Source organism: Scyliorhinus canicula, chromosome 18 (genome assembly GCF_902713615.1).
Source record: "Scyliorhinus canicula chromosome 18, sScyCan1.1, whole genome shotgun sequence".
In the NCBI taxonomy this organism is placed as follows: Eukaryota; Metazoa; Chordata; class Chondrichthyes; order Carcharhiniformes; family Scyliorhinidae; genus Scyliorhinus; species Scyliorhinus canicula.
Window position 1 is genome coordinate 42,605,807 of NC_052163.1, and position 25,181 is coordinate 42,630,987.

At 45.7% G+C, this 25,181-nt stretch overlaps 1 protein-coding gene across 2 annotated transcripts in view; it reads left to right on the forward strand.

Annotated features, from left to right (window-relative positions):
• Positions 1–4,367, forward strand: part of zgc:171844 (uncharacterized protein LOC100151763 homolog) — a 117,716-nt gene extending 113,349 nt beyond the window's left edge. For both annotated transcript variants that reach the window (XM_038777338.1, XM_038777337.1), the window contains exon 6: positions 3,214–4,367. In XM_038777338.1, coding sequence (XP_038633266.1) covers positions 3,214–3,332 — 119 coding nt within the window. In that variant the 3' untranslated portion in view covers positions 3,333–4,367. The remainder of the gene's footprint in view (positions 1–3,213) is intronic.
• The last annotated feature ends 20,814 nt before the right edge of the window (positions 4,368–25,181 follow it).

Consider the following 25,181-nt stretch of genomic DNA (forward strand, 5'->3'; position numbering starts at 1 on the left):
TCCCGAAAAACGGTGCCAGAGAATAGGGCAGCTGCCTTCGGGACGGTGGGGCGGGATTCACGCCTCCCCCCGGCGATTCTCCGACCTGGCGGGGGGGTCGGAGAATCCCAGCCTTAGTCTCTGAAACAGAGAATCCAGCTCCTTCTTCTTGTATTACAGAGTTTTACCCCTGCCTCAGTAAAGTTACTTGAGATAATAAGTATTGAATGGCTGGTTGGCACTTTGAAATCCAAACAGCAATGTCACATTTTTAAAACAGTGTATTTTTAAAAAATTAGCCAAAGGCATCAACATTCCATTTGAACAGTTTAACATTGTCTGAAAATGTTATGAAATATAACGTTATCATCACTGATGGAATTTGTGTAAACGATCAATTTCTCAATTGGTTCTTTGGAACCAAATGTTCCATTTGAGAGCTACAGGTATTGATTTCTCCTTTTTCAAAAATTACTTTGCTCCTGCAGCACATCAATTTAAACTAGAAACCAATTTGCATGCATGGAGCACCATTTACGGACTGAGCAGTGTGTGGGAGGAATATCCAAAAGGATTGATTGAAGAGGTTAGTTCTGCAGAGACTCTTGAAAGTGGGGACATGTGTGGCAATGTTAGTGGGCAGGGTTATAGCGAGTCAGAGAGAGCCCCTTGTGTGCAAGAGGCTGAGGGTTACTGCAAGGCTTTGAAAGAGGTGCAAATAGTTATTATCTCAAGTTTTATGAACTGCCGTCTAAAGTAGCTTTTTGGGGGAAACAGTCGAACCCTTAAGCGCCCCATCTAGATCCCGAACAAAAGATGAAACACTTTGGATGCTAATTCAGGGCTGTGCTTGGCTTACCTCTCCCAGAGAATTCGGTACACACTCTTCAACCCTCATTCAGAAAAAAATTGGCACCAAATGCCTGCCAAATACCAGCATTGGAGAAGAGGAGCCCACATTTAAAACAATGTGGGGAACATAGGCCGGAGTTTCCAGCCCCCTGGGGTGGGGCTGGCGAACCATTGAATCTCCGTTTACGTCAGCTAGAAGATCCCACCGGAGTGAAGATCTGAAAAGTTCCGGCCATTGTGTTTGGACAGTCAGCTCCCCTTGGTCTCCCTGAGCCTCTGCTCATGGCACATGATCCATCTATCAAATAACAAAAGGCCTCAGTTGAATCTGTCAAGGGAGAGACAGCGGTGGAGGGCCTCTGAATCTCCTAAAGTTAGATTGCAGTTGCCCTCAGAGTAAATTAGACACATTTCAATGAGGTGTGGCAGTTTTCAGTATCAGCGGCTCAAGGTGAGAATGGATTGCAAGATACTGGAGACCTTTTCATTCAGATTTTTTGCAGGGAAGAAGTGATTCTTTTAAATACATTAAAACATTTTGTCACTCTGCCTGCAAGCATCTGCAATTGCTTTGCACTGATTTTCATAGGGTTGGGCCCACTGAACGATTGTCAGGGACCAGGTATGTGATCCAGGTGGTGCTTCAAAATGTCACTCGAGGGCTAGGATTGCAGCAGGTGATTGACTGCTCTGTTCTGCAAAAGGTTGATGGGACTGAGGTAGCACTCGTGTTTATCGGGTGCTGTTTTGTCTTCTATCCCACACTTGGTGCTTTTACAGGGCTGCCAAGTGCTGTTCTGAGAAACAGCATCATGTATCCTCTTCACTATTGAAGTCCTCTTCCTCCTGCTGTTCCACCTCTTGCAAGATTGAATCTGCAGGAAGGAGGGTAGAAGCCAAACATGGGTAAGGATTGTCCTTTGTGATTAAGGAGTCAGAAAGAGAGGAAGGTGTGAAAGAGCTTCATGGGGATAACCTGGGGTGAGAGTTTTGCAGGTGGGTTTCCTGCTCCAGTGCTTGTACTTGACAGACACTGCATGATTGACAGACACTGCATGCCAATCTTTCCTAAATGAGGGCTGAATAGTGTCTTCCAAGTGGCCTGTGAGAGGTGGGGTAGGAAATGTGAGGGTGTGAACCTGTTAAAGTGGAGAAAGGAGTTTTGGGATTGTGCACATATGTAACTGCAGTGTGTCAAACTGATAAACTCAGCATCTTGAATTATATTTGTGGTGATATGATTTGCATAGCTGTCTGCCATTGGTGCAGAACACCGGCTTACCATTGGCCCTGGTCGGTCATGTGCCTCTCGACCGATTGGTTGAGACCAGTCATGTGACAGCTCTCCGATTGGTTGAGAGGCTGAGTTAACCATGCCCCCATACCGAGGTATAAATAGTCGGAACGCCAGGTGGTCGTCCATTTTATTGTAGACAACTGCAGGGCTAAGTTCTAGCTTATTAAAGCCTAACTTTTGTATAGCAACTCGTCTCTCGTGCAATTGATGGCTCATCAATGTTGAAGCCAACCTTTTGAAGAGCTAGTGCGTGTGTTTTTTTTAAAGGAAGTAAGTGTTGTCAAATGTTTTGAGTGGGCAAGGAAAAGAGATAACTCTTTGTTATCTTCCTGCCCTGTTGTGGGTGTGAAGCCTAATGAACCCCTGTTCTGCAGTCTCTCTCCGGGTGACTTGGACAAGCTCACTACATATTGATTTACTCTCTTTTTTTTAAATGAGGAGAGCTAAATAGTGAAGGAGGAATATGATTTACTGAAAATGCTTGTTCCTTTCAGATGTTGGCTGAGATCAGAAAATTATATGTGAGGAATTTGTACAAAGTTCAACTATGTTCTTTATTTAATGAGTGTCCTTTTATGTTATGTCAGTAATCAGAAGCTTCTATTCCTAGTGTTCAGTCACCTTCTCGGCAATAATTCGCAGGCTATGGGTGATCAACATTCAGTGTCTGTCATTCCACTTTTAAACAATGTCACTTAAACCTGCAGAGAAGTTAATTGAGTCACAGGGGAGAACAAGCAGACTCCGCACAGCGAGTGACCCAAGCTGGGAATTGAGCCCGGGTCCCTGCCGTTGTGTAGCAACAGTGCTAACCATTGTGCTACCGTGCCGCCCTTATCTGACTTTATTGGCTACGAAAGCATGTTTCAGGGAGAGGGGATAGTAAACTCCAACTTTCTGCTGCTGTGATTTTGATTGGTAAGTTTTCTTTGGCGCTTGAATATGATTTGAACTTTTCACATTATTACAAATGGAATCCATGATATGTTGCGTGAGAAAAGGGAAGTTTAATCCTCTGTGTATGAACGTTGCAGCAAAATGCTCTGCTCCAACAGATCACCAAGGTTGTTATTATCTCATCTCAGATGCTGCAAAGGAAAGGAAGATGACATCGAGAGCACAGCAGACATCTACCCCTTTCATGGCAAAGACTGGGCTGACCCTACTGAAGGAATGCTGTGGATTCACCTGCTCCATCATGTAAAAGCCAAAGCCTTCAAAAAAAATCCTGAATGTTATTTTGCATAGGAGTCTCTGCATTGGTGTGCATGGGATTATAAACATTTCAGTAAAATATCATACTGCAACAAATGAATTTAAAATGTTTGCTTAAAGCTGCATTCAATTCCAAGTGCAGCAATGCCATGTATTTATGGGATTAGCAGTCAGTGACCTAAGAATAGGAGTACGCAATTTAAACCTTGAAGCCTATTCTGCCATTCAATTGGATCATGGCTGATCTGCCCTCCACTCCATTTGCTGCCTTTAATCCATATTCCTCAATGCCCATACCTCATAAAAGTCTGCTATTCTCAGTCTTGCAAATTTCAAATCACCCAACATAATTTGGTGGAGGAAATGCCAGACTTTTACTGCCTTCTGTGTAAAGCAACATCTTCTGATGCCCCTCTTAAATGACTGGGCTGTCATGTTAACATGGCACCCATTTGTCTGGATTTTCCATTAGAGGAACTAATCCAATCTATCATTTCTCGTTCAAATACTTTGATTAGGTTGCCCCCTTAACCTTCTAAAGTCAGAGGAATAAAAACCAAGTTTACACAAGCTGACCTCATATTCTAATCCTTGAAATCTTGGTATCAGTCTGGTGAATCCGCTGTGAGGCCCTTTGGTATGTATGCAGCACTCCAGGTGAGGTCACACCACGACTCTGTCCAACATAAGCATAACCCCCTCCACTTGTATTCCAAATACTTTGCCTGCATTCCATTCACCTTTCTGATAATTTTTTATACCTGTGGATTTGCTTTTAGTGAATTGTGCACCTTGGACCAAATCCTTTTTGCTCCTCTGTAGTTACTAGTCTCTTCCTTACATTAAGTCTATCAGCCAGATTTTTATCCACTCAGTCCACTGTGTTTTATCCACTGTGTAGTGATATTCTTCAGAAAGTGTCAAATCAAGTTCTATATACGTTATTCATTAATTGTGCACACACACACTTACACACACGCACACACGTGTCTTGTGTTTCATGTGATATTGATCCAACTTTTTTTTTAAATGTCACGCTGCCAGTGTGAGTAAAAGAATTTGGCGTCTTGCCTCTTGTGCTGTCACATTTTTACATGACTTGCGCCTCACATGGACATCCTTAACTAACTGCAAAGAGCATTTGATTCAAGTAATAGGTTAATCCAGGGTAAGTAGTGGGAGTAGTGAATACATATACCTAATAATAATAATCTTATTGTCACAAGTAGGCTTCAATGAAGTTACAGTGAAAAGTCCCTAGTTGCCACATTCCACTGCCTGTTTGGCGAGGCTGGTACGGGAATTGAACCCGCGCTGCTGCCTTATTCTGCATTACAAGTGAGCTGTTTAGCCTGCTGTACTAAACCAGCCCATACCTACGGAGCATCTCCGCTTAGGTTTAAAAAAAGATTTGCTTAAGATTATTTGCATTTCCCTAGCTCTTGTGTGTTTACTTCAGACAGCAGGATCAGAGAAGACTGAGTCCTAGAGAACAAAGAGATACTCTTGCAAAGTGTCTGCTCAGTATGTATGCTTAGCCATCTCATTTCTATCCAGTATTTTGTTATATTTCCGTGTATCTGCAACAATCGTACAGGCCAGTAGGTGCACTAAAAAATAAAATTTTGTTAAGATTTACAACTCTAAAAAGTCACCCATAGATTAGCACTCGCCAGGGGCAGCACGGTGGCGCAGTGGTTAGCACTGCTGCCTCTTGTCGCCGTGGACCCGGGTTCAATCTGTCCCTGGTCTCTGTCCGTGTGGAGTTTGCACGTTCTCCCCGTGTCTGCGTGAGTATCACCACCACAACTCAAAGATGTGCAGGGATTGGCCATGCTAAACTGCCCCTTAATTGGGGAAAAAATAATTGGGTACTCTAAATTTTATAAAAAAAGATTAGTGCTCGCCACTGGTAGAGTTTACCTCTAGAATGAATGTCTCCTTTAAGTAAAATCTAACCTCCACTCTATCGGGCATTGCGTTCCAATTCCTATTTGTTGCAACTTGCTAGCATTTTATGGTTTGGTGTGTTGTTACATAATCCTTTCAATGCTGGGCATTAAAGAAAGCGGTTTGGCCGATCAGTCCTGAACGGTTCTTTTGAAGACCATTTCAGTTAGTCCCATTGCTCACATCTCAATAGGATATAACATAGGTGACCCACAAAAAGAGAACATAACTAACTCAGAGATGGATGGTTATAAGTATATCATCTTTGCAAACAATGATTATCCAGTACAGGAAAAACTAAGGGAATGACCACTGCTCTTTAGGTGTTAAAGTCACAATGTTAAATAGGTAAGTTGTTTAACCTGATAACTGTACATCAACTTGTAACAGATATTTGACACTTTGCACTCCCTAATTTTTTTGTAGCATTGTTCCATATGTATTTGGGTAAATTATGTTAATTCATGTTAAATAAGAGTGCTTCAACCAGATGGGGAGGGTCAGATTGGTTACCTCTTTTCTAAAAATGCTGTTTGATTATAGCATTGGTTTTGAATTTTAATAATCCTTATTAGTGTCACAAGTAGGCTTATATTAACACTGCAAAAAAGTTACTGTGAAAATCCCCTAGTCGCCACACTCCGGCTCCTGTTCAGGTACACAGAGGGAGAATTCAGAATGTCCAATTCACCTAACAAGAACGTTTTTTGGGACTTGTGGGAGGAAACCGGAGCACCCGGAGGAAACCCACGCAGACACCGGGAGAAGGTGCAGACTCCGCACAGACAGTGACCCAAGCCGGGAATTCAATCTGGGTCCCTGGCACTGTGAAGCAACAGTGCTATCCACTGTGCTACCGTGCCGCCCATAGAAAAAACAATGCTGTATAGACCATTCAGTATGTATTTAATTGTGTGCAGTTTATAAGAGTTAAGTCAGAAAAGTATTCTTCAGTTAAACATACAAACGGTAGTTCTATTGTACTAAAACCCACCCAAGTAAAAATATAAAAAATATACATGTATGTCCTACTTCCCACTAACATGCATTAACACATACTCAAACCTCAAGCATGCAGCGAGAAAAAAAAACCTTACAGAGTATCAGAGGTTAAACGTGGCCAGGAAGTGCAGATTTAAAAAAAGAGAAGTCAAAAATATTCATTGATTGTATTCTTCAGCTGAGGCAGTGGTTAAATTTGTAGCTGGTATGTTTCTTTTCTCTTGGAAACACTGTTGTGGAAATCTAATAGCTTTCCGAGTCTCTGCCTGCTGTAGGAAGGTAAACCCACTTTTAACTCAGCGGAACAGGGTTCAACATTTAGGTGGAATACTGTAGAGAGAGAGAAGGGGTGGAAACCAGCTGCGCTTTCCTGCAGTTAGAATAACACTGCCAAACCCCAAGTTCAGGCATCCACAATAGAAAGTTCTATTGCATGACCTCTCTCCATGTCAGTTTTATATTCAAAAAGGAAGTTGATTAGCTCATATCTGGCACAACCCCTCTTAGCCATTGTGATGGCTGAGGTGACTATTTTTTAATGTTCTGGCAAATAACACTTGAATGTTCAGTCTTCCATTTGGATGAGATAGGAAGAAAGCTTTGCACATCTCTGGGGAGGTCATTGTATGTTGGAGCCTTCATAGACCCCACATATCCATCAAATAAATGTAGCTACACAGATGCAAGGTGGCAGCGATCTTAAGTCAGTGCTTTTGTGTTCCAGTGAAACATCCCTTTAAAAAAAGTTTAATATGTGAAACTAGCTGATGAGATATTTAATTAATTCCATTTAACACATATTCACGACAAGGTATAGAATAGATTCACATCGCACCATGCAAAGTTACATATGCTCTGCCAACAGACATAAACGTTAAAACAACTAATTTCTATTATAGCTCATTTACTACTCAATTGTAAAATCAATAATAAAGTCTCCATTTAAGTTATTGTGAATAATGCACAGGAAATGTCTCCTTTATTACGAATAGCTATTATGAGGAACACATATTTCACTGACTGAGAGGCTACACATTACACTCTTTGGCCTCAGGTGAGTATTGTATGCACCCACACCAGTTAATAGGAAATATCTGCTGATTATCTGTGTAATGAAATTAATGTGACTATATATTATTAACTGTATTATATTTTAGAGCTTGGTCAAAGCATAATATCAAATGAAATGTGTTACCTTCCATGTATGTTTGAAATTAAAGTTTGAGTATGGTCATTTGATGATGTGCATTTTGTATGATTCATTCACTGTTCCGAAGATTTATTTGCGTTCCATATGTCATTGTGTGGTACAGCCAGTATCAAACTGTCCAAAAGGATATTTTTGTTTCTGTATTTCTAATTATACAGTCAGTATATTTATTTCAGGATTGACGTACATTCTATCCGTCATTTCCTCCCAGCTGAGCTACTGCTTATGCATCTTTCATTGTTCATTCATGCCAGCTATCTACTGTATTATTCGTTGACGTGTAATTCAAGGTGACATTCAGCATAACTGACGCAAAATCAGATTGACATAATTGCATTCCCTTGTAAATGTGTTTTATATTTAGGACTGTTTGAAACATTCAAGAGAAATTGTCAGACTTTGCAGTGTTTTCTTATTATAAAAGGGCAGCACAGCAACATTGTGGATAGCACAATTGCTTCACCGCTCCAGGGTCCCAGGTTCGATTCCGGCTTGGGTCACTGTCTGTGTGGAGTCTGCACATCCTCCCCGTGTGTGCGTGGGTTTCCTCCGGGTGCTCCGGTTTCCTCCCACAGTCCAAAGATGTGCAGGTTAGGTGGATTGGCCATGATAAATTGCCCTTAGTGTCCAAAATTGCCCTTAGTGTTGGGTGGGGTTACTGGGTTATGGGGATAGGGTGGAGGTGTTGACCTTGGGTAGGGTACTCTTTCCAGGAGCCGGTGCAGACTCGATGGGCCAAATGGCCTCCTTCTGCACTGTAAATTCTATGAAATTTAGAGTACCCAATTATTATTATTTTTTCAATTAAGGGGCAATTTAGCGTGGCCAATCCACCCAACCTGCACATCTTTAGATTGTGTGGGTGAAACCCACGCAGACATGGATTCGAGCCCAGGTCCTCAGCGCCGCAATCCTAGTGCTAACCACAACGCCACATGCCGCCCCCAGATGTTGCAGTATTATGCCTGCCATGTAGCTTGGTTTTGTTTTAAAACGTTTCCCATGTCCGGGAAATCTAGCTAGTGAATTCTAATGGCGTTCATGTAGAGATGTGTTGTTAAGTGTGTGAAATAATGTACATTGTTTGAATCAGTCTACAGAGTGTTATAATGTGATAGTGCCTTGATCTTGCAGGAGTTCGTCAGTGGGGTCATTTGAAATGCAAAAACTGCTTTTAATCGGCAATGGAATGCTGAACGAGCAAGACGTGTTGGATGGCTGTGAGTGGACCAACTGAGGGATTCAGGTGATACCACAAGCACTAAGACAAATTTGAAATGATTGCTGGTCATCTGAAACCCAAGCTTGCTTCAGTGTTTTGAAATGATCTGCCGCCCCCATCCAGAATAATTTATACTGCTTGGATTTTGCACCTGTCTTCTTTCCCCGCTGCTGCCGTCACCACCTTTGCTGGCAATGCTGTTTCTACGCCACAGCCACCTTGGACAATGAGGCAAAAAGATGCAAAATCTCACAGGAAATTAGATTGCAGAAACAACGAAATACAAAACTTCTCAGAACATCCAATCAATTCCGACAATGAGTTACAGGGGGAGTAATCATCACCTGTATAATCCCCAGGACTGAGAGTGAGGAAGAAAAGAGAAAAAATGATCACTGTAAATTCAGCTTCATTTTATGACTGGGGTCAGTCAGATACCTCATACGCAATTGCCTTTGTAGCTTCAGGCTCAAAATGAGAACGTTTTGCATCAGATCTATTCCTCGCTTAACCATCCATTACAAACCTCCTGAGTAAAAGAAAGAGATGCAGGGGTTGATTTTTCTCCAGCCCTCACAGACATGGGCATGGGCACTACCGTCCTCCCCCAAGTGAAGACAACCGTTATGGGGTCACTGAGGGCCTCCCCCTCACGACCCCCCACCCGTCCTTTTGAGGACCCCACCCTTCACCCCCTCCAAACGTTATGAAGCCTCTTCACCCCCCCCACCATTCATACCTCCCCTCATTCCCCCCTTTCATGGGCATGGTCCCTCTCAAGCCCTGGCGTTTGGCCCTGTCATCCGGTCACCCAGCTTGGCACCTGGACAGTGCCCCTGGCACCCTGGCAGTACCCGGTTAGCACTGCTGGGGAGGTGCCGGGTTACTGCCCTGTCCTCGACCACCCAGCGTGATGGCCACTGAGACTTCCAGAGAGGCCATCACGCTGGGTCTCCGCTTATGAAGACCACTACTAATCGGCGTCCAGCTGAGGCCTCACCAATGAGATCGGTGGCTCCCGGGAGCGGGCTGCCTATATTTTAAGGAGCCCATCATTACCTGAATCGCGTCCAGCAACGGCGTGTTCCAGATCGCGCTGGTTGCCGCGGGTCAGGTGACTCGCGCGGTTTTGCACCTGGCACAAAACCCGATTTGGGCCTCGCCTGCGAAGGTCCCGGTGCAGTGGGAGCGGCGCCATGCGCAAGGCAGTGGAATAATCATGCCACTTGACTCAAACACAGGTCAATGCCTGAAACCGGGGAAACAAATTCTGAGCTGTTTGCGGCCTCTCGTGCCTGCAACATTGGGAATGGTCCAAACAAATAGAGGCTTCTATCACAAATCTATGTCCCTGGAAGAAAAGAGGCACTTATCTTTGAGCCTGATGGCTTAGCTTTCTTCTCTCTGACTTGGTGGAGTCGGGGCCCAAAGCCCACTTCTTCTGGATATCTCTTGAAATGTGTGTCTTTCCAGCACTTGGAGAGTGAAATGAGATGGTTGAGTTGGGAATTGTCACCTCCTGTCTCATTACCGTGTATCTGATGTGCAGTAACTATAGGTGCAGGCACCCAACTCCAGCTCGGTGGAACTCCTAGGGCACCACATAGGGTGGGGACCCAGAACAATGAGGGGTGGGGACCCAGAACAATGAGTCTCTGCCCTTCTACACATCGTTTCAAGGGAATTAGGTTACTCTCCACCCCAACAAAACGCAGGAAAATCAGTTGTCTGCTCTTTTGCCTACTGCACCCTTGGTGATTACTATAGTGGCAATGCAAAAACAATTCTGTGATGTTGATCATTCTTCCTGTTAATATTGAGTAATAAATAGTTTGGGACTAAAGGTGCTGTGACAAAGTTTATTTTTTTTGAATAAACTATGGGAAGGCAAGGGCAGTATCTCATTATTTCTTGAACCTGCTTGTGAATCCAGTCCAAACAGATGAGATGATCATTTTGCACCTATGATAACTACATGTGGCCAGTGGGAGTGAATTTAGGATGGTTTCAGAATTACTGGGGACAGAATTCAACTTTTTTTTTTGTAGAATAGTTGTGTCAGATAATATCAGAAGAAGCCACAGAGAGAGAATTTTTCAAATCTGTGCTCTCTTGGGGCAAGAGTGGGAATGTGCAGTCAGAAAATTAATTTGAAACTTTGATCTTATTTTAATAAGAATCTGCAGAATATCAGCTTTCCAACACTCTGGAATACGTTCGCACACTGCACTGGGGGTGACATGGGGATGAGGGCAGACTGGAACCAAGCCGATCCTGTGTGGCAGATTTGGTAATCTGATATTTCAGAAGAACCGCAGGGTTTTCTTGGATCCTTACATCAACCAATCTGCTTTATTAACGGAAATTGTTTACGTCTGTTATTGGAGGCTGATATTCTTCCCAGCTACTTCTACCTGACCCTACATTACAGTTCTTTTGCCCTCGATGGAGTGTGTGCGAGTGACAAATGTATGAGTGGTCTGTGTGGAGAAGGTCCCTAGTTTTAGCCAGTTATACTTCAGATAATTGATCCAGATTAATACATCTTGAGATCTTACAACCTGCATTTCAATCTCTGGTTTTGGGTGACTGGAGGGTGTCTGCACAGAGTGTATACAGTCAACATCAACACAGTGCATATTAACTCGTACATTCTCAGTAAATTGGATTTGTCCATGATTGTCCACTGGGGCTTTGGCGGAAACGGACTCAGCTGGGCTAACTAATAAAAAGGTGAAAGAATTGTATGATGGATATTATTTTCAGTTGTCAGTTGCTGAACCAGCACAGAAGAAGGCCACTCGCCCCATCATATTCATGCTGACCCATTGCTCTCGCAATCCAAAACTGGTTCCGCTGCCTTTCTCTTAAAGGTTTATCAAATTTGCCTGTAACAATGTCTGCATCACCTATTCCCTATGGAGCAATGTTTCCTGTTCCAACAACCATCTGCTATAAAGTGATTTTTATCCTGTTTAAATGTGTTGGGAGTCAACTGCTACTGAATTTAATTCAGCCAGGCAACAACAAAAAATTGTAGAGAAGCTTTCCTGTATGCGGAGGTCCTGTGGCGCAGTGGGTAGCGTCCCTGCCTCTGGGCCAGACACTCCAGGTTTGAGTCCTACTTCAGGACTTGATAGCCAAGGAAGGTAATAATAATAATCTTTATTAGTGTCACAAGTAGGCTTACATTACACTGTGATGCACTAGCAATTACCACAAAGACGAGAGTAGTGGAATAATCGAGGCTTCATTGAGCAAAGATGTTGCGCCTCCTGTAGCTGCTACCAGAATGGCTGCAGCACCGGCAAGCGCACACATTTATACGCCGCCTAGTGGATGGAGCCAGCAGACTGGGATTTACCCATGTACCTCTAGTATACGTGTCTTACCATAATACATATAATACTGCTAGTGGTGACTACCACATTCACCCCCTGTTTAAAAAAAAAGAGTCCGGTGGGGGTGGTGGAAACAAATTACAAGTTAAATCTGTCGAGTGCCTTGACCCTCCTCTGCCATTGCCTCAGTCATGGTGGTGATGTGGGCACTGACTTTGTCACCTGTGACTCCGGGAGCGTGTTGTCTTCGTCACCCCTGAGTGGAGTCAGTGGGAGGACAGATCCTCCTGGGGTGGGGGCTGCAGTGAGATTCGCTGAGGGGAGGGTGTGTGGCGCTGGGGTGAATGAGGCAACCGGGGGGCTGGGGGTAGGGGTCCGCCGAATTAAAGGTTAAGCTTTGGATGTGGCATTGGAAGTCCAGGCCGAGTAACAGGGCAGCGCAGAGATGGGGGAGGATGTAGAGCCGGAAGTTGCTAAACTCTATGCCTTGGACAGTGAGGGTCATGATGCAGTACCCCCGGATTTCCACGGAATGGCATCCAGAGGCCAGGGAGATTTTCTGGGTAACGGGATGTACCACGAGGGAGCAGTGCCTTCCTGTCGTGGGGTGGATGAAGCTCTCTGTTCTCCCAGAGTCAAAAAGATAGGATGTCTCGTGCCCATTGATTTTCACCGTCATTGTTGCGGCCGCGAGGTTGTGGGGCCGAGACTGATCCAGGGTGATCAAGGTGAGCTGCGGCAGATGCTGGGGGGTTCCTGGGCTGGTCAGCGGTAGCAGCAGGCAATGAACGGCCAGACGAGCAGGGATCCCGAGGCACCTTCCAAAATGGCGCCGAAGATGGCAGCGGTCACTGGGTGCACATGGCGGGCAGCATCAAAGATGGCAGCGCCCACGGGCCTTGCGAGAAGATGGTGGCGGCGGCCATGGGCTGCACGTGGCTTGTGAGGAGGAAAATGGCGCACGCGGTGGGTGCAGGAACGCTGGGCCTGGAAACAATGGCGACTGACTGGGCCTGGCAAACAGATCAAAGTGTCCCTTCTTCCCACATCCGTTGCAGGTCACGCGGGCAGCGCTGCCGGGGGTGTTCTGCCCGCAAAAATAGCACTTGGGTCCCCCGGGGTTGGCTGGCTGCTGCGTGGCGCAGGCTTGCGGTGAGCTGGAGGCGGTAGCTGGTTGGGCCCGCGATGCCCATGAGGGTGCTGTGCGGTCGGGGGAGTACGACTGGACGTTATGGGAGGCCACTTCTAATGAGTTCGCTAGCTGTCTAGTTCCCGTCAGATCAAGCGTACCCCCTTCCAATAAGCCCTGGCGGACATACGCAGACCTCATGCCTTTTTCGGATTAAAAGTTCTGTGATCTGGAATGTCGAAACTGCCTGGCAGACACAGTTCCTCCCCAGAATGTGCAGGGCACAAATCGTCCAGGGACTCACCGAGGAGTTGCTGTCTCATGGCCAGGGGATGCCTTGCATATAGTTGGTTGACTGATCGAACGTAATGTCCCTTCAGGAGCTCCAGCGCTTCAGAGTAAGTGGGCGCATCCCGGATGAAAGGAAAAATGAATACCCGTGAATAAAGGACTTGGAGCTTCTGAGAGTCCGAGGGTTCCTCAGCGGATGTTTGGAGGTAGCTTTCGAAGCAGGCTAGCCAGTGGTGAAAAGCGGATGTAGCGTTGGCTGCTTAAGGGCTCAGTTGCAGGCGATCAGGCTTGAGGCAAAGACCCATCATTTAAAAAATCTTTGCTCAATAAATTGATGCACTATCAATTACCACAAAGACGAGAGTAGTGGAATAATCGAGGCTTTATTGAGCAAAGATGTTGCGCCTCCTGTAGCTGCTATCAGAATGGCTGCAGCACTGGCGAGCACACACATTTATACGCCACCTAGTGGGCGGAGCCAGCAGGCAGGGATTTACCCATGTACCTCTAGTATACGTATCTTACCGTAATACATATAATACTGCTAGAAGTTACTATGAAAATCCCCCGGTCGCCACACTCTGGCGCCTGTTCAGGTACACTGAGGATGAATTCAGAATGTCCAATTTACCTAACAGCACATCCTGTGGGACTTGTGGGAGGAAACCGGACCACCCGGTGGAAACCCACACAGTCATGGGGAGAACGTGCAGAATCTGCAGACAGTGACCAAGCCAGGAATCGAACCCAGGTCCCTGGCAGTGTGAAGCAACAGTGCTAACCACTGTGCTATCATGCCAGCCATGGTGCTTTCATAACATGGCCAACCAGGTTGAGTATCAACCTGACAATCCTCCCAACATGCCAATGGCTCTGGCGATAAGAGTGCGAGAGACTTCTGATCAGACAAGTTTGATGTGAAGTGCCTTCCCGCAAGCTATACTCTCCGGCGACAGACTAACGACCTGTTCCAGGAGTAGCTAGCTATGGAAACAGATGAAAGGCTGTCTCTTGCAGGAAGAGAACTGGAATTTCCTGTCTGTGTAAAGTTTTAACCTTAATCTGTTCTTGATAAAAATATTATGATTTTGTTGCAATAAATGCATGGGATTGCTGAATAAACCGTAAACTGGGGCAAATTCCAACTTACTATTGAGGGTAAAATAGCATTTCAGGTAGGATAGAAATAACCCCATTACTTATCATCAGCTGGTTTCTGTAATGACTGTCCTACCTGCAATGTGAGATATTACACACTGGCAGTTGAGATTTCAAAGTAACTTTGCCATTTGTTGCAGATCAAAAGGCTTGCAAAATCCCTGAAGGGCACAGTCTCACATAACTAGCTCTGTTGCTCAGCAATCTTCAATAAGATAGCAGGCTAGACATGACTCAGTATGTAGTGTACAAAGGACATGCTGAAACCATTACTTTTTAGTTTTGTCAGTAACAATAATCTTGAGAACTATATTCAGCCACAGATGCAGCGATAATCATGTTACATAACTGGTGATTAGCCACATTGTATGCGAATATAGTTGGAGAAAGAAGCAGTCTGCTTAGAAACAAAATGACTGCTTTGAGGATGGCAGGTGGAGACTCTCAGGAGAATAGATTCTCTCACTGAAACATGTGTATGGGAGGGGGGAAAGCAACATTATTATTTGAGAATAATGCAGGTCAGTATGCTGATGGCAAACTGATGTGGAAACCTTTTTATTCCAAACAATGATAATCCATTAAAGGATCTTGAAGGACAGATTTCTGTCCTCGCTGACTATATAATACAAAGTGAGGTTTTACATTGCATTCACTACATGCATCAGATGTAGGAATACAGTTAGAGTTACGTTTTTTTGATCTAAAGTAAGTGAAATCTTAAGCAATGTTGGCATTTAAATGTACTTAGCCAGGATTATTATCTGTAAAATTAAGTGTAACTTGTCCAGTTGAAATAATTTGGATTACCAGATTTTGATACAAGTTTTGCAACTGTTTAACTCCTTAGATCACTTTACCTTGGTCTACTTTTCTGTTTTCTTTAAAAAAATATTTGCTTGCATATTGCAACCAGTGGCGTGCAGAGGGGGGGGAGGGGGGGGGGGGGGGCGACGGTGCGTTGGCCCCGGGCATCCATTGGATGGGGGCAGTGGCGTGCAGAGAATGGATCGCGCCTGCGCACCGCGGTCGCCCGGAGCGCGCCTGCACACCGCGGTCGGCCGGAGCGCGCCTGCGCACCGCGGTCGCCGCTGGTGAAGAGGCGGCTTTCCACTCGGCGGTTGGAGCGGGAACAGAAAGGGCGCGAATTCTCCCGAATCGACGGCAATGCCACCATGGGTGCGATTTCTTTATTCTTTTTTTTAATAAATTTAGAGTACCCAATCATTTTTCCAATTAAGGGGCAATTTAGCATGGCCAATCCACCTAGCTTGCACGTTTTTGGGTTGTGGGGGCGAAACCCACGCAGACACAGGGAGAATGTGCTAACTCCACACGGACAGTGACCTAGAGCCGGGATCGAACCTGGGACCTCAGCGCCGTGAGGCGGTTGTGCTAACCACTAGGCCACCGTGCTGCCCTGCGATTTCTTTATTCTTTATCTTTATCTATTGATCCATTTTAAAACTCTTCTCTGCACCCTCTCTATAGCTGTCAACTTACTAAACTGTCGTGCCCAGAATTTGACATTTGGGCCAGGGGCACCCATTTGAGATAGAACCAGTATTTTATAAAGATTCATCATGGCCTCTTAACTTTTGCCCTCTTACCCTTTATACTTAAAGCCCAGGGTCCTATAAATGGGAGATTCTCAGAGACTTGACTGCAAGCTGCTGGAGCTCGGATCTTGAACAGAGGTTTTATATCTGGATTTGGGGACCCTTTATGCACTGGCATAGTGCAAAAACAGGCCCCACGTGACAAGGGTTTTGTGAAGAAGAAGGGATCTGGAAATGTGTCAACTGTGAAAATTATATTTGTGGAAATTGGGTGAAGTAATGCCGGTGTTTGATGAGACTTGGTGCTAAAGCTTTAGAGAAATGAAGATGGAATTTGATTTGAAGAAGTTCAACATTTTAAAGGATATTGTGGCTGAAATGAATGCGATACGTGCTGAATGGGCTGACTGAGAAATGTGTGAGATATGTCTTTGTATCTGCTATGTATAATTTATCGGTCATATTATTGCAATTTTCCTGTTAATTCATGTTTAATTTACATTGATTTTGGTGTGATTGCTAATATAAAAGTGAAGTCTTGTATATTGGTCTTAGTTGGGTTGTTTGTAGTTTGTTTCCACAAGGGTCATAACAGTATTTCCATGACGTTGCTGCTCTTATCCTTCTCCATGGGGGTTGCAGAGGAGGGAGGCACAACTTTTGAGACATAACATAACGAGTCTTTGGCGCATACAATCAAGATTTGCCCCGGGCATCACCAGACCTCCTCTGCACGCCACTGATTGCAACTCCACATTATCATCTGTTGAGGGCGTCTTATTGCAGGGAGCGCAAATGCCACCTATTCCAGGTACCCTTACATCACCTCAGTCTACATTCCATCCGGAAGCTTTGATCAGGACCAATAATTGACATTTGCGCAATCAAGATAAACGTGTTAGACAGCGCAAGGTCAACTTATTTGTGTAATTATCTGGTATTCGGGCCACATTTTTGACAGGTGACAGCTGACTTGAGGGGCAGCAATTGAACAGACACACTTCCACTGGGCTGGATGGCAAATTTTCTTCTTCATTCTACAGTAGCCAACTCGCTTTCTTCAAACACACTTTCTCATTTTCTTCAGTGTTGAGTCAAGTACTCAGGTGCTCCAGTTGCATTTTGGAGTTTGTTTTATTCTTTCATGGGATGTGAGCATCACTAGCTGGGCCAACACTTAATACCCATCCCTAATTGCCCTTGAGAAGGGGGCGATGAGCTGCCTTCTTGAACCGCTATAGTCCCTGAGGTTTAGGTACACCCACAGTGCTGATAGGGAGTTCCAAGATTTTGACCCAGCAACAGTGAAAGCACAGCAATATAGCTCCAAGTCAGGATGGTGAGTGATTTGGAGGGGAACCTCCAGGTGTTGGTGTTCCCATGTGCCTGCTGCTCTTGTCCTTGCAGGTGGTAGTGGTCTCTAGTTTGGAAGGTGCTGCCAAAGGAGCCTTGCTGAGTTGCTGCAATACATCTTGTGGGTGGTACACAATGTTGCCACTGAGCGTCGGTGGTGGAGGGAGTGAATGCTGAAGCTGATGGATGGGGTGCCAATCAAGTGGACTGCTTTGTCCTTTATCATGTTGAGTTTTATGAGTGTTGTCATGGCTGCACTCATCCCAGAAAGTGGAGAGGAGGTTGCAAAGTTGTATTTTCACAGGTCTAGTAATCCAGAGACCTAGGATATTACTCTGAGGACCTGGAATCGAATCCCACCATGACAGATGGTGCAATTTAAATTCAATAAACATCTGGAATTAAAAGTTGAATGATGACCATTAAACCATTGTCAATTGTTGTTAAAATCCTATCTGATTCATTAATGTCCTTGACGGAAAGAATCCTGCTCTTTTTAACCAGTGTGGCCTACATGTAGCTCTACAGCAGTGTGGTTACCATTGTGATGCATCAGACCTTCATCCGAAGTTCCTAGGCCGCAGGCCCACCTAAGATGGCCACCTGCCCCACCCAACAGGGAGACAAAGAAAATCCCCTCATCACCATTAGCTTCCTACCACCCTCCCCCCCCCAACATACCTTCCCCCTTCATAACACCCCGCCCCCCCCCCCCCAAAGCCGGCAGACTTATTGCCACCTCAATTAACCCTCTCCCAAGCAAACATTCCAGACACATCAAGCCTCACCAAATTGGCCCAACAAGTCACAGCCCCTCCCCCACACCACTCTTGTTCACTCGCCTACCTTTTAGTGCTGGCAAGGTGTCCCCCAACCAAAGTCCTGTCCAACAACAACCAAAACAAAGGCCTATCCCAAGCCCATACTCCCTACTCCCTTGTCCGAATCCCAACATCCTTACCATGCTTCTCCTTCCCACCAATTACCGTATCAATCTCCCACTCTACCACCCCTCATGATTCTGGTCTCCACACAAACAACCCCCAACCTCCAAGAACGAGAAGAGCAAAAACATAACATACTATACTGCAATACTTACAGCCACCACAACCCAATTTTCACATCCAAGCCTGCTCTCCTCAAACCAAACCCAGTCCTTTGGCCTTGATGAAAGCCACAGCCTGCTCCAGCATGTCAAAATAGTGATCCTTTGAGTCCAGTATAACATTCAGCCTCACTGGATACTCCATCCCAAACTGCACACCCTTCGCATTAATAAATACCGCTTGCTGCTTTGCCAGTTCTGCACCAAAGTCCTGATGGATGCGCACTGTGTACTCGTCCCAATCAATGTTCTGACTTTTCTTGGACCACTCCAGGACCCGCTCCTTCCTCTGGTAACTGTGAAATCAGGGTCGGGATTCTCCGACCCCCCGCCGGGTCGGAGAATCGGCGGGCGGGCGACGTGAATCCCGCCCCTGCCGGTTGCCGAATTCTCCGGCACCGGAGATTCGGTGGGCGTGGGAATCGCACCACGCCGGTTGGCGGGCCTCTCCGGCGATTCTCCGGCCTGCGATGGGCCGATGTCCCGCTGGTGTAATGCCGGTCCTGCCGTCATGAATCAAACCACCTCCCTTACCGGCGGGACCAGGCGGCGCGAGCGGGCTCTGGGGTCCTGGGGGGGCGCGGGGCGATCTGGCCCCGGGGGTGCCCCCCACGGTCGCCTGACCCGCAATCGGGGCCCACTGATCCACGGGCGGGCCTGTGCCGTGGGGGCACTCTTTTCCTTCCGCGTCGGCCATAGCCTCCGCGCGGGGATGATGTCAGCAGCCACTGACGCTCCCAAGCATGCACGGACTTCCGCCGGCTGGCGGAGTCCATTCGGCCCCGGCTGGCCTGGCGCTAAAGGCCTTCCACGCCAGCCGGCGGGGCGCAAACCCCTCTGGTGCGGGCCTCAAGGTGAGGGCTTGGCCCCTAAAGGTGTGGAGAAATCCGCACATTTGGGGCGGCCCGACGCCGGAGTGGTTCCCGCCACTCTATCCCATCGGGATCCCCCGTCCCGCCGGGTAGGGGAGAATCCCGGCCCAGAACATCACTGCCCGCGGTGGCTGGCTCAGCCGTGGCTTTTGCTGCAGAGCCCAACGCGCCCTGCCTAATTCAGGAGCGGCGAACACTTCATCCCCACCCACCAATCGAGAGAACACCTCTGAAAAATACTTGGTTGGTCTCAGGCCCTCCACTCCCTCCAGTAAGCCTACCACTCTGAGGTTCATTCTCCAGATCTTCAACATTGGCCTTCAGGCCCATATTCCTGTCCGCCATGAGCAGCATCTCAGCTTCCAACAAGACAAGCTGATCATTGCGTCTCAACAAGGCCTCCTTCAACATCTCCCCTTGCCCCTTCACAGCCTTGACCATCTTGCCCAGCTGTTCCCATATCGGGCCCAACCCCTCCTCGATGGTGGCTTTGAACAACTATTTAATTTCCTTCCCTTGTCGCTCAAATTGACCATCCTGAATCCAACAGAATCCAAAATCTCCCGAAAAAACGGGCAAAAGGGATCAAAATACTGGGACACTGGCAGGAGCCAGTTTTTGTGTGACCTGCTCTCACATGCCATCACCAGAGGTTCTCCAGAAGCACCATTTTCAAAGGTGACTTTATCAGACCAGATGCGAAGGAGGCGGAGAAACTGGAAGAATGGAATGGAGTCCATACAGGGAGCTGGGTGTAAGGAGCTGTTGTCGGGGATGGCTGTGGGAGTTGGTGGGTTTGTAATGAATATTGGGGTCGGTCTATCGCCAGAAATGGAGACAAAGGTCAAGGAAGGGAAGTATCGGTGATGGACCATGTGAAGGTGAGAGAGGGTTGGAAATCTGAAGCAAAACTGATACATTTTTCCTGATCCAAACGAGAGCATGAAGTGTCACCAAAATAGCAAACTCAGTCCTAGTGACCCTGCAAAGTCCTCCTTACTAACATCTGTGGGGTTGTGTCAAATTTGGGAGAGCTGTCTCACACACTAGTCATACTCATGGAATCATATCAAAGCACGTTTTTTGAGAATTGTGGAAGGAAACCATAGGAAACCCACGCAGACACGGGGAGAATGTGCAAACTCCACACAGTGACCCAAGCCGGGAATCGAACCTGGGACCCTGGCGCTGTGAAGCAACAGTGCTACCACTGTGCTCCGGTGCTGCTCTTTGACGCAGTTATTCTGTTAATAAATAGTTCTGTAGTTTCTCAGCTTGGTGGTTGCCACTGCTTCCATGATACCACAGAGACTGGCCCATTGTGAAACAAACAACCAGCACAAAGCCCAAAGCCAACCCCACCTGTGTGTTCTGGTGTATGCCTCAAAGCACGTGACCATTTGTAACTTTGCTAATTTTGGTATTGACTTTTTCAAACTGCTGCAAGTCCCTGAGTGTCAGGACGTTATTGCTCAACACCCTCATGTAATTACATTAATTATTGTAATCCTCTTATTTTATCCGAATGGAACAATTTGCAAATCTCCTGAAGTACGACTTGCAGACGGCTTATTAAAGGAAACACAAAAGCTGCTTTCTTGTGTTTATTACTGTAATTATATTTAGGAATAAAACACTTACTACAGTTACTCTCATTCAGACAAATTACATTGACAATTATTTTGTGACTGTTAATTTATCCCATGTAAAATCAGTGTTCCGGGGATGGATGTGAACTGGATGAAGTATTAATCATTCTTCATACCAGCATTTCTGTGAGGTTGAGGCTGTGCTGCGAATGTCATACTGTCATTTGATAATGCCATCACTGTGGTAAATATTTGAATGAGACAAACTATCTGGCACTCCTATGCCTCATTACAGAGAATTGCCCAGGATTAGAGCAACTTTGTACAGTAAATACTGGCACCTTACAGAGAACATTTTTCCCAATTGTACGGTATCTTTGAAACCTGATTATTACAAAATGAGCTATGTACTTACAAAAACTTTGTTTGGAATGGAACTTCTAATGTCACACCACTAGCTCTTAGTAAAATCCTTCGAACTTGTTTGTTTGATAAACACCATAGGTTAAGGAATAATGTAGGACCTCCTGGTGTTCCAAAGTGCATCAGAGACAATGAAGTCCTTTTTTCAGAGTTTAGGGAAACACAACAGTCGATTTGCACACAGCAAGATTCCACAAAGAACAATAAGATTAAATCTGCAGGTAATGATGGTGGTCGATGAAGGCCAAGGCAGCAGGAGTTCCCTGTTCTTCCTCCAATCATCTCACCCAGTCTTTTACATCCGTCTGAGCATGCAGATTAGGTTAACAGCTCATGTGAAAAGCAGCAATCTTACCGCGGTGTCAGTTCTGTATTAACCGAGATCATGTACGTAAATTCCAATCATTCTTGAACCCAAGGCTTTCTGACTCAGAGGGTATGCGTGCTATATCTAAACCAAAGCTGACACCCAAATCAGCATGAAAACTATTGTGCAGCCATTGCCAATAAGTTAGAATGGATCATTCAACCCTGTTCTGCTGGCAGCTTGGAGTGTGGATGGCAGTGAGTGGGGCTGAAGAATCAGGGCCAGTGAACCCACACAACTGCGTCATGTTGTATAGGATTTTCTGAGGCATGGTTTTAATAGGAAGAAGCAGACCTCACTGCAGGGAATTATTTGCTCTCATTGTAATATTTTAATCATAGTAATTAGGTTCCACATTGAAAATACGAACTTTAGATGAGGTTTCTGCACCTGGTGTGTACCTTGCATATATTAAATGGGCTTGTCAGTTCGAAACAGCCCTGACCTGCCATTGGAATTCTCTTAAAGCTGATTTGTTGGATAGTAGCTGGTGATTTTTGAGGGCATTTTTGTGAATTAATTATTTATGGTTTGCGATACATTTTAATTTGCCTATATGTTTTGACAAAGCCAGTACCTCTCAAAAGTTACAGCCCTGTTGTCTCGGCCATTGTGTAAATTGCAACTCTTTTTGGGTGGGTGGTGGTGGATGGATATTACTATTATACTAACATCAGAATGTAACTCACTAACTTCCAAAATGACCTAGTTCTGCTCCTTAACCAGGCCATTTGAGCATTTCATTCACCAGGAAACATTGTCAAATACTTCATTAAAACCAAATCCGAGATGGCGCAACATAAAAATATATTTTCAGAACAAGTCTGTTTTCTATCTGGCACCAGGAAGTTTGAAGTGCCGATGCTCAGAAAGCAGGCTATTTATTAATAGTTTGTTGATGGTAGAGTTTTTTTGGGGGATTCATGATTTAATTAATGTATACTTTGTAAATTGCGGAGGAATATTTGACTGTAGTTCGGCTGGAAGCTCTCCTGTCTCTGAAAACCACTCGTGCCCCAGAATGAATAAAGGGCAGCACGGTAGCATTGTGGATAGCACAATCGCTTCACAGCTCCAGGGTCCCAGGTTCGATTCCGGCTTGGGTCACTGTCTGTGCGGAGTCTGCACATCCTCCCCGTGTGTGCGTGGGTTTCCTCCGGGTGCTCCGGTTTCCTCCCACAGTCACAAAGATGTGCAGGTTAGGTGGATTGGCCATGATAAATTGCCCTTAGTGTCCAAAATTGTCCTTAGTGTTGGGTGGGGTTACTGGGTTATGGGGATAGGGTGGGGGTGTTGACCTTGGGTAGGGTGCTCTTTACAAGAGCTGGTGCAGACTCGATGGGCCGAATGGCCTCCTTCTGCACTGTAAATTCTATGAATGACCTTGAATTTCATTTACATTTCAGTTTAGTCCAAAGGAGTGATGTATTATTGGTGGTACCATCTTTTAGAGAAGACGTACATTAAACTGAAACTCCATCAACCCGTTCAGGTGCACAAGATTCAACAACATGATTTAAAGAATACAAGGAGTTTCGCTAGTGTTCCTCAAAAAACAGGTTTCCTGATCAATGATTTAAACAATTTTATTGTGTACCGGTTATCTTCTGTGTTACTTTACATCACAACATGACTGACTACAAAAGTAATTTGCAGGTTGGTAATCGTTTTGGAATGTTCTGAAGAGGTGATGAAGTGTTATATAAACATATTCTTCATATAGCTAGACCCATAGAAAACTTTCACTTTTATTATTCCCCCCCCAACCCCCGAAATCCCTCCATTTGGTAGAATCCATTGCATGGTGAAATAAAATTATTTGTAAGATTGTATTTCATACCAAAGTGTAAAGCCATGTAGATTATTTTACGCTAATTTTTCTTGCCTAAGGGGAAATTCTGAATTGATTGGAGTTTGTCTTGATCAGTGCTTGTAATTTGGATGTCAGAACTACTGATCTCCCAATTTGCTGCAAAGATATAGGGCGCGATCTACCGGCCACTTCCTGCTGGAATCGGGGTGGGACACGGCCGGTAGATCCCTGGAGAGGCCTTCCCCGGGATTCCCGACTGCCGTTACGCCTTGCGTGATCTAACCAGATCTCGTGAGAATGTGGCAATCTGGGTCCCGCTCACAATGTTTAAAACTTAGCCGTGCTGACGCCGGATTGAACAGCCGCCCGACATTTATCGGCCTCGCCAAGGAGACCTCAGCCGAGCGCCAATTAGTACGAATCCCCACAAACGACGTACTGGCACTCAGGTGTCCCCCCCCCCCCCCCCCCCAGGCGATCTGAGGCCCCCGGGGAGCTGGCCTCCGGCCAGTCTGGCACCCAGCACTGCTGGTGCAACCTTGGTACCTTGGCATTGCCAACCTGCCACCCAGGTGCCAGATGGCGGCCAAATGGAAAAAAACCCCCAAGCGACCAGCGGGGTGGAAGCAGGTGGCGGAGAAGAGGTAGAGACACCAGGAGAGGAGAAAACATCTAAAAACATACACACACCTCAACTCTCATTTGCCTTCTCCAGGATACATGTGCCATGACTCAGAGGATGATTAATACTTAGCATCTCAAGGAGACTTTGAATCCTGAACACTGTGCCTGGATTCTAGAAGCAGTAGTACCATAAAGGTAACAGCCAACAATCAGAGAATAAAGAGTGGGCTTCAGCAATGGAGGTCCTCTCGTGACCAAAGGGTAACTGTGTGGATCAGAAGAGGGCACAAGTATGACCCCTTCTCACTAAGGTGGGCCCTGTAATAGTTGCAGGAAGAGTATAGGTGCCTGCCCCACTATGCTTTCAAATGGGCTTTGGGCCTGGCGTGGAGAGCATCCAACTTGCAGGCAGAAGGTCCAGCTTTGACACAGATACACACACAAAAGACCTTTCTGGGAAAAAAAAGATAGTGTGCAATTTTTTTTTGCTGATCTTTTATTGTGTTTAGAAAGTGCGACGATTTGGATGGAGGATGACAACACTTTAAAGGAGAAAAAACAATCTAGCAAGCACACTGCTCTATGCTGATCGCTGCTTCACCAGATGTTACTCTACTCAGTGATCTCCTGACCATAAGGCTCATCGATGAGTCACTTGCCTTTGCCATTCCGATGGCTGGTGGATTCAGGCTGAAGAAATTCTGCAGCACTACATCAGTCATTGGATTTGACACAAAACCCAATAATTGAAAGATATGCAACATCGATTTCTCTGAGAGCCACAATTGCAGGCAATTTCATGATATGCCGCAAACAATCCTGGCAAAGAC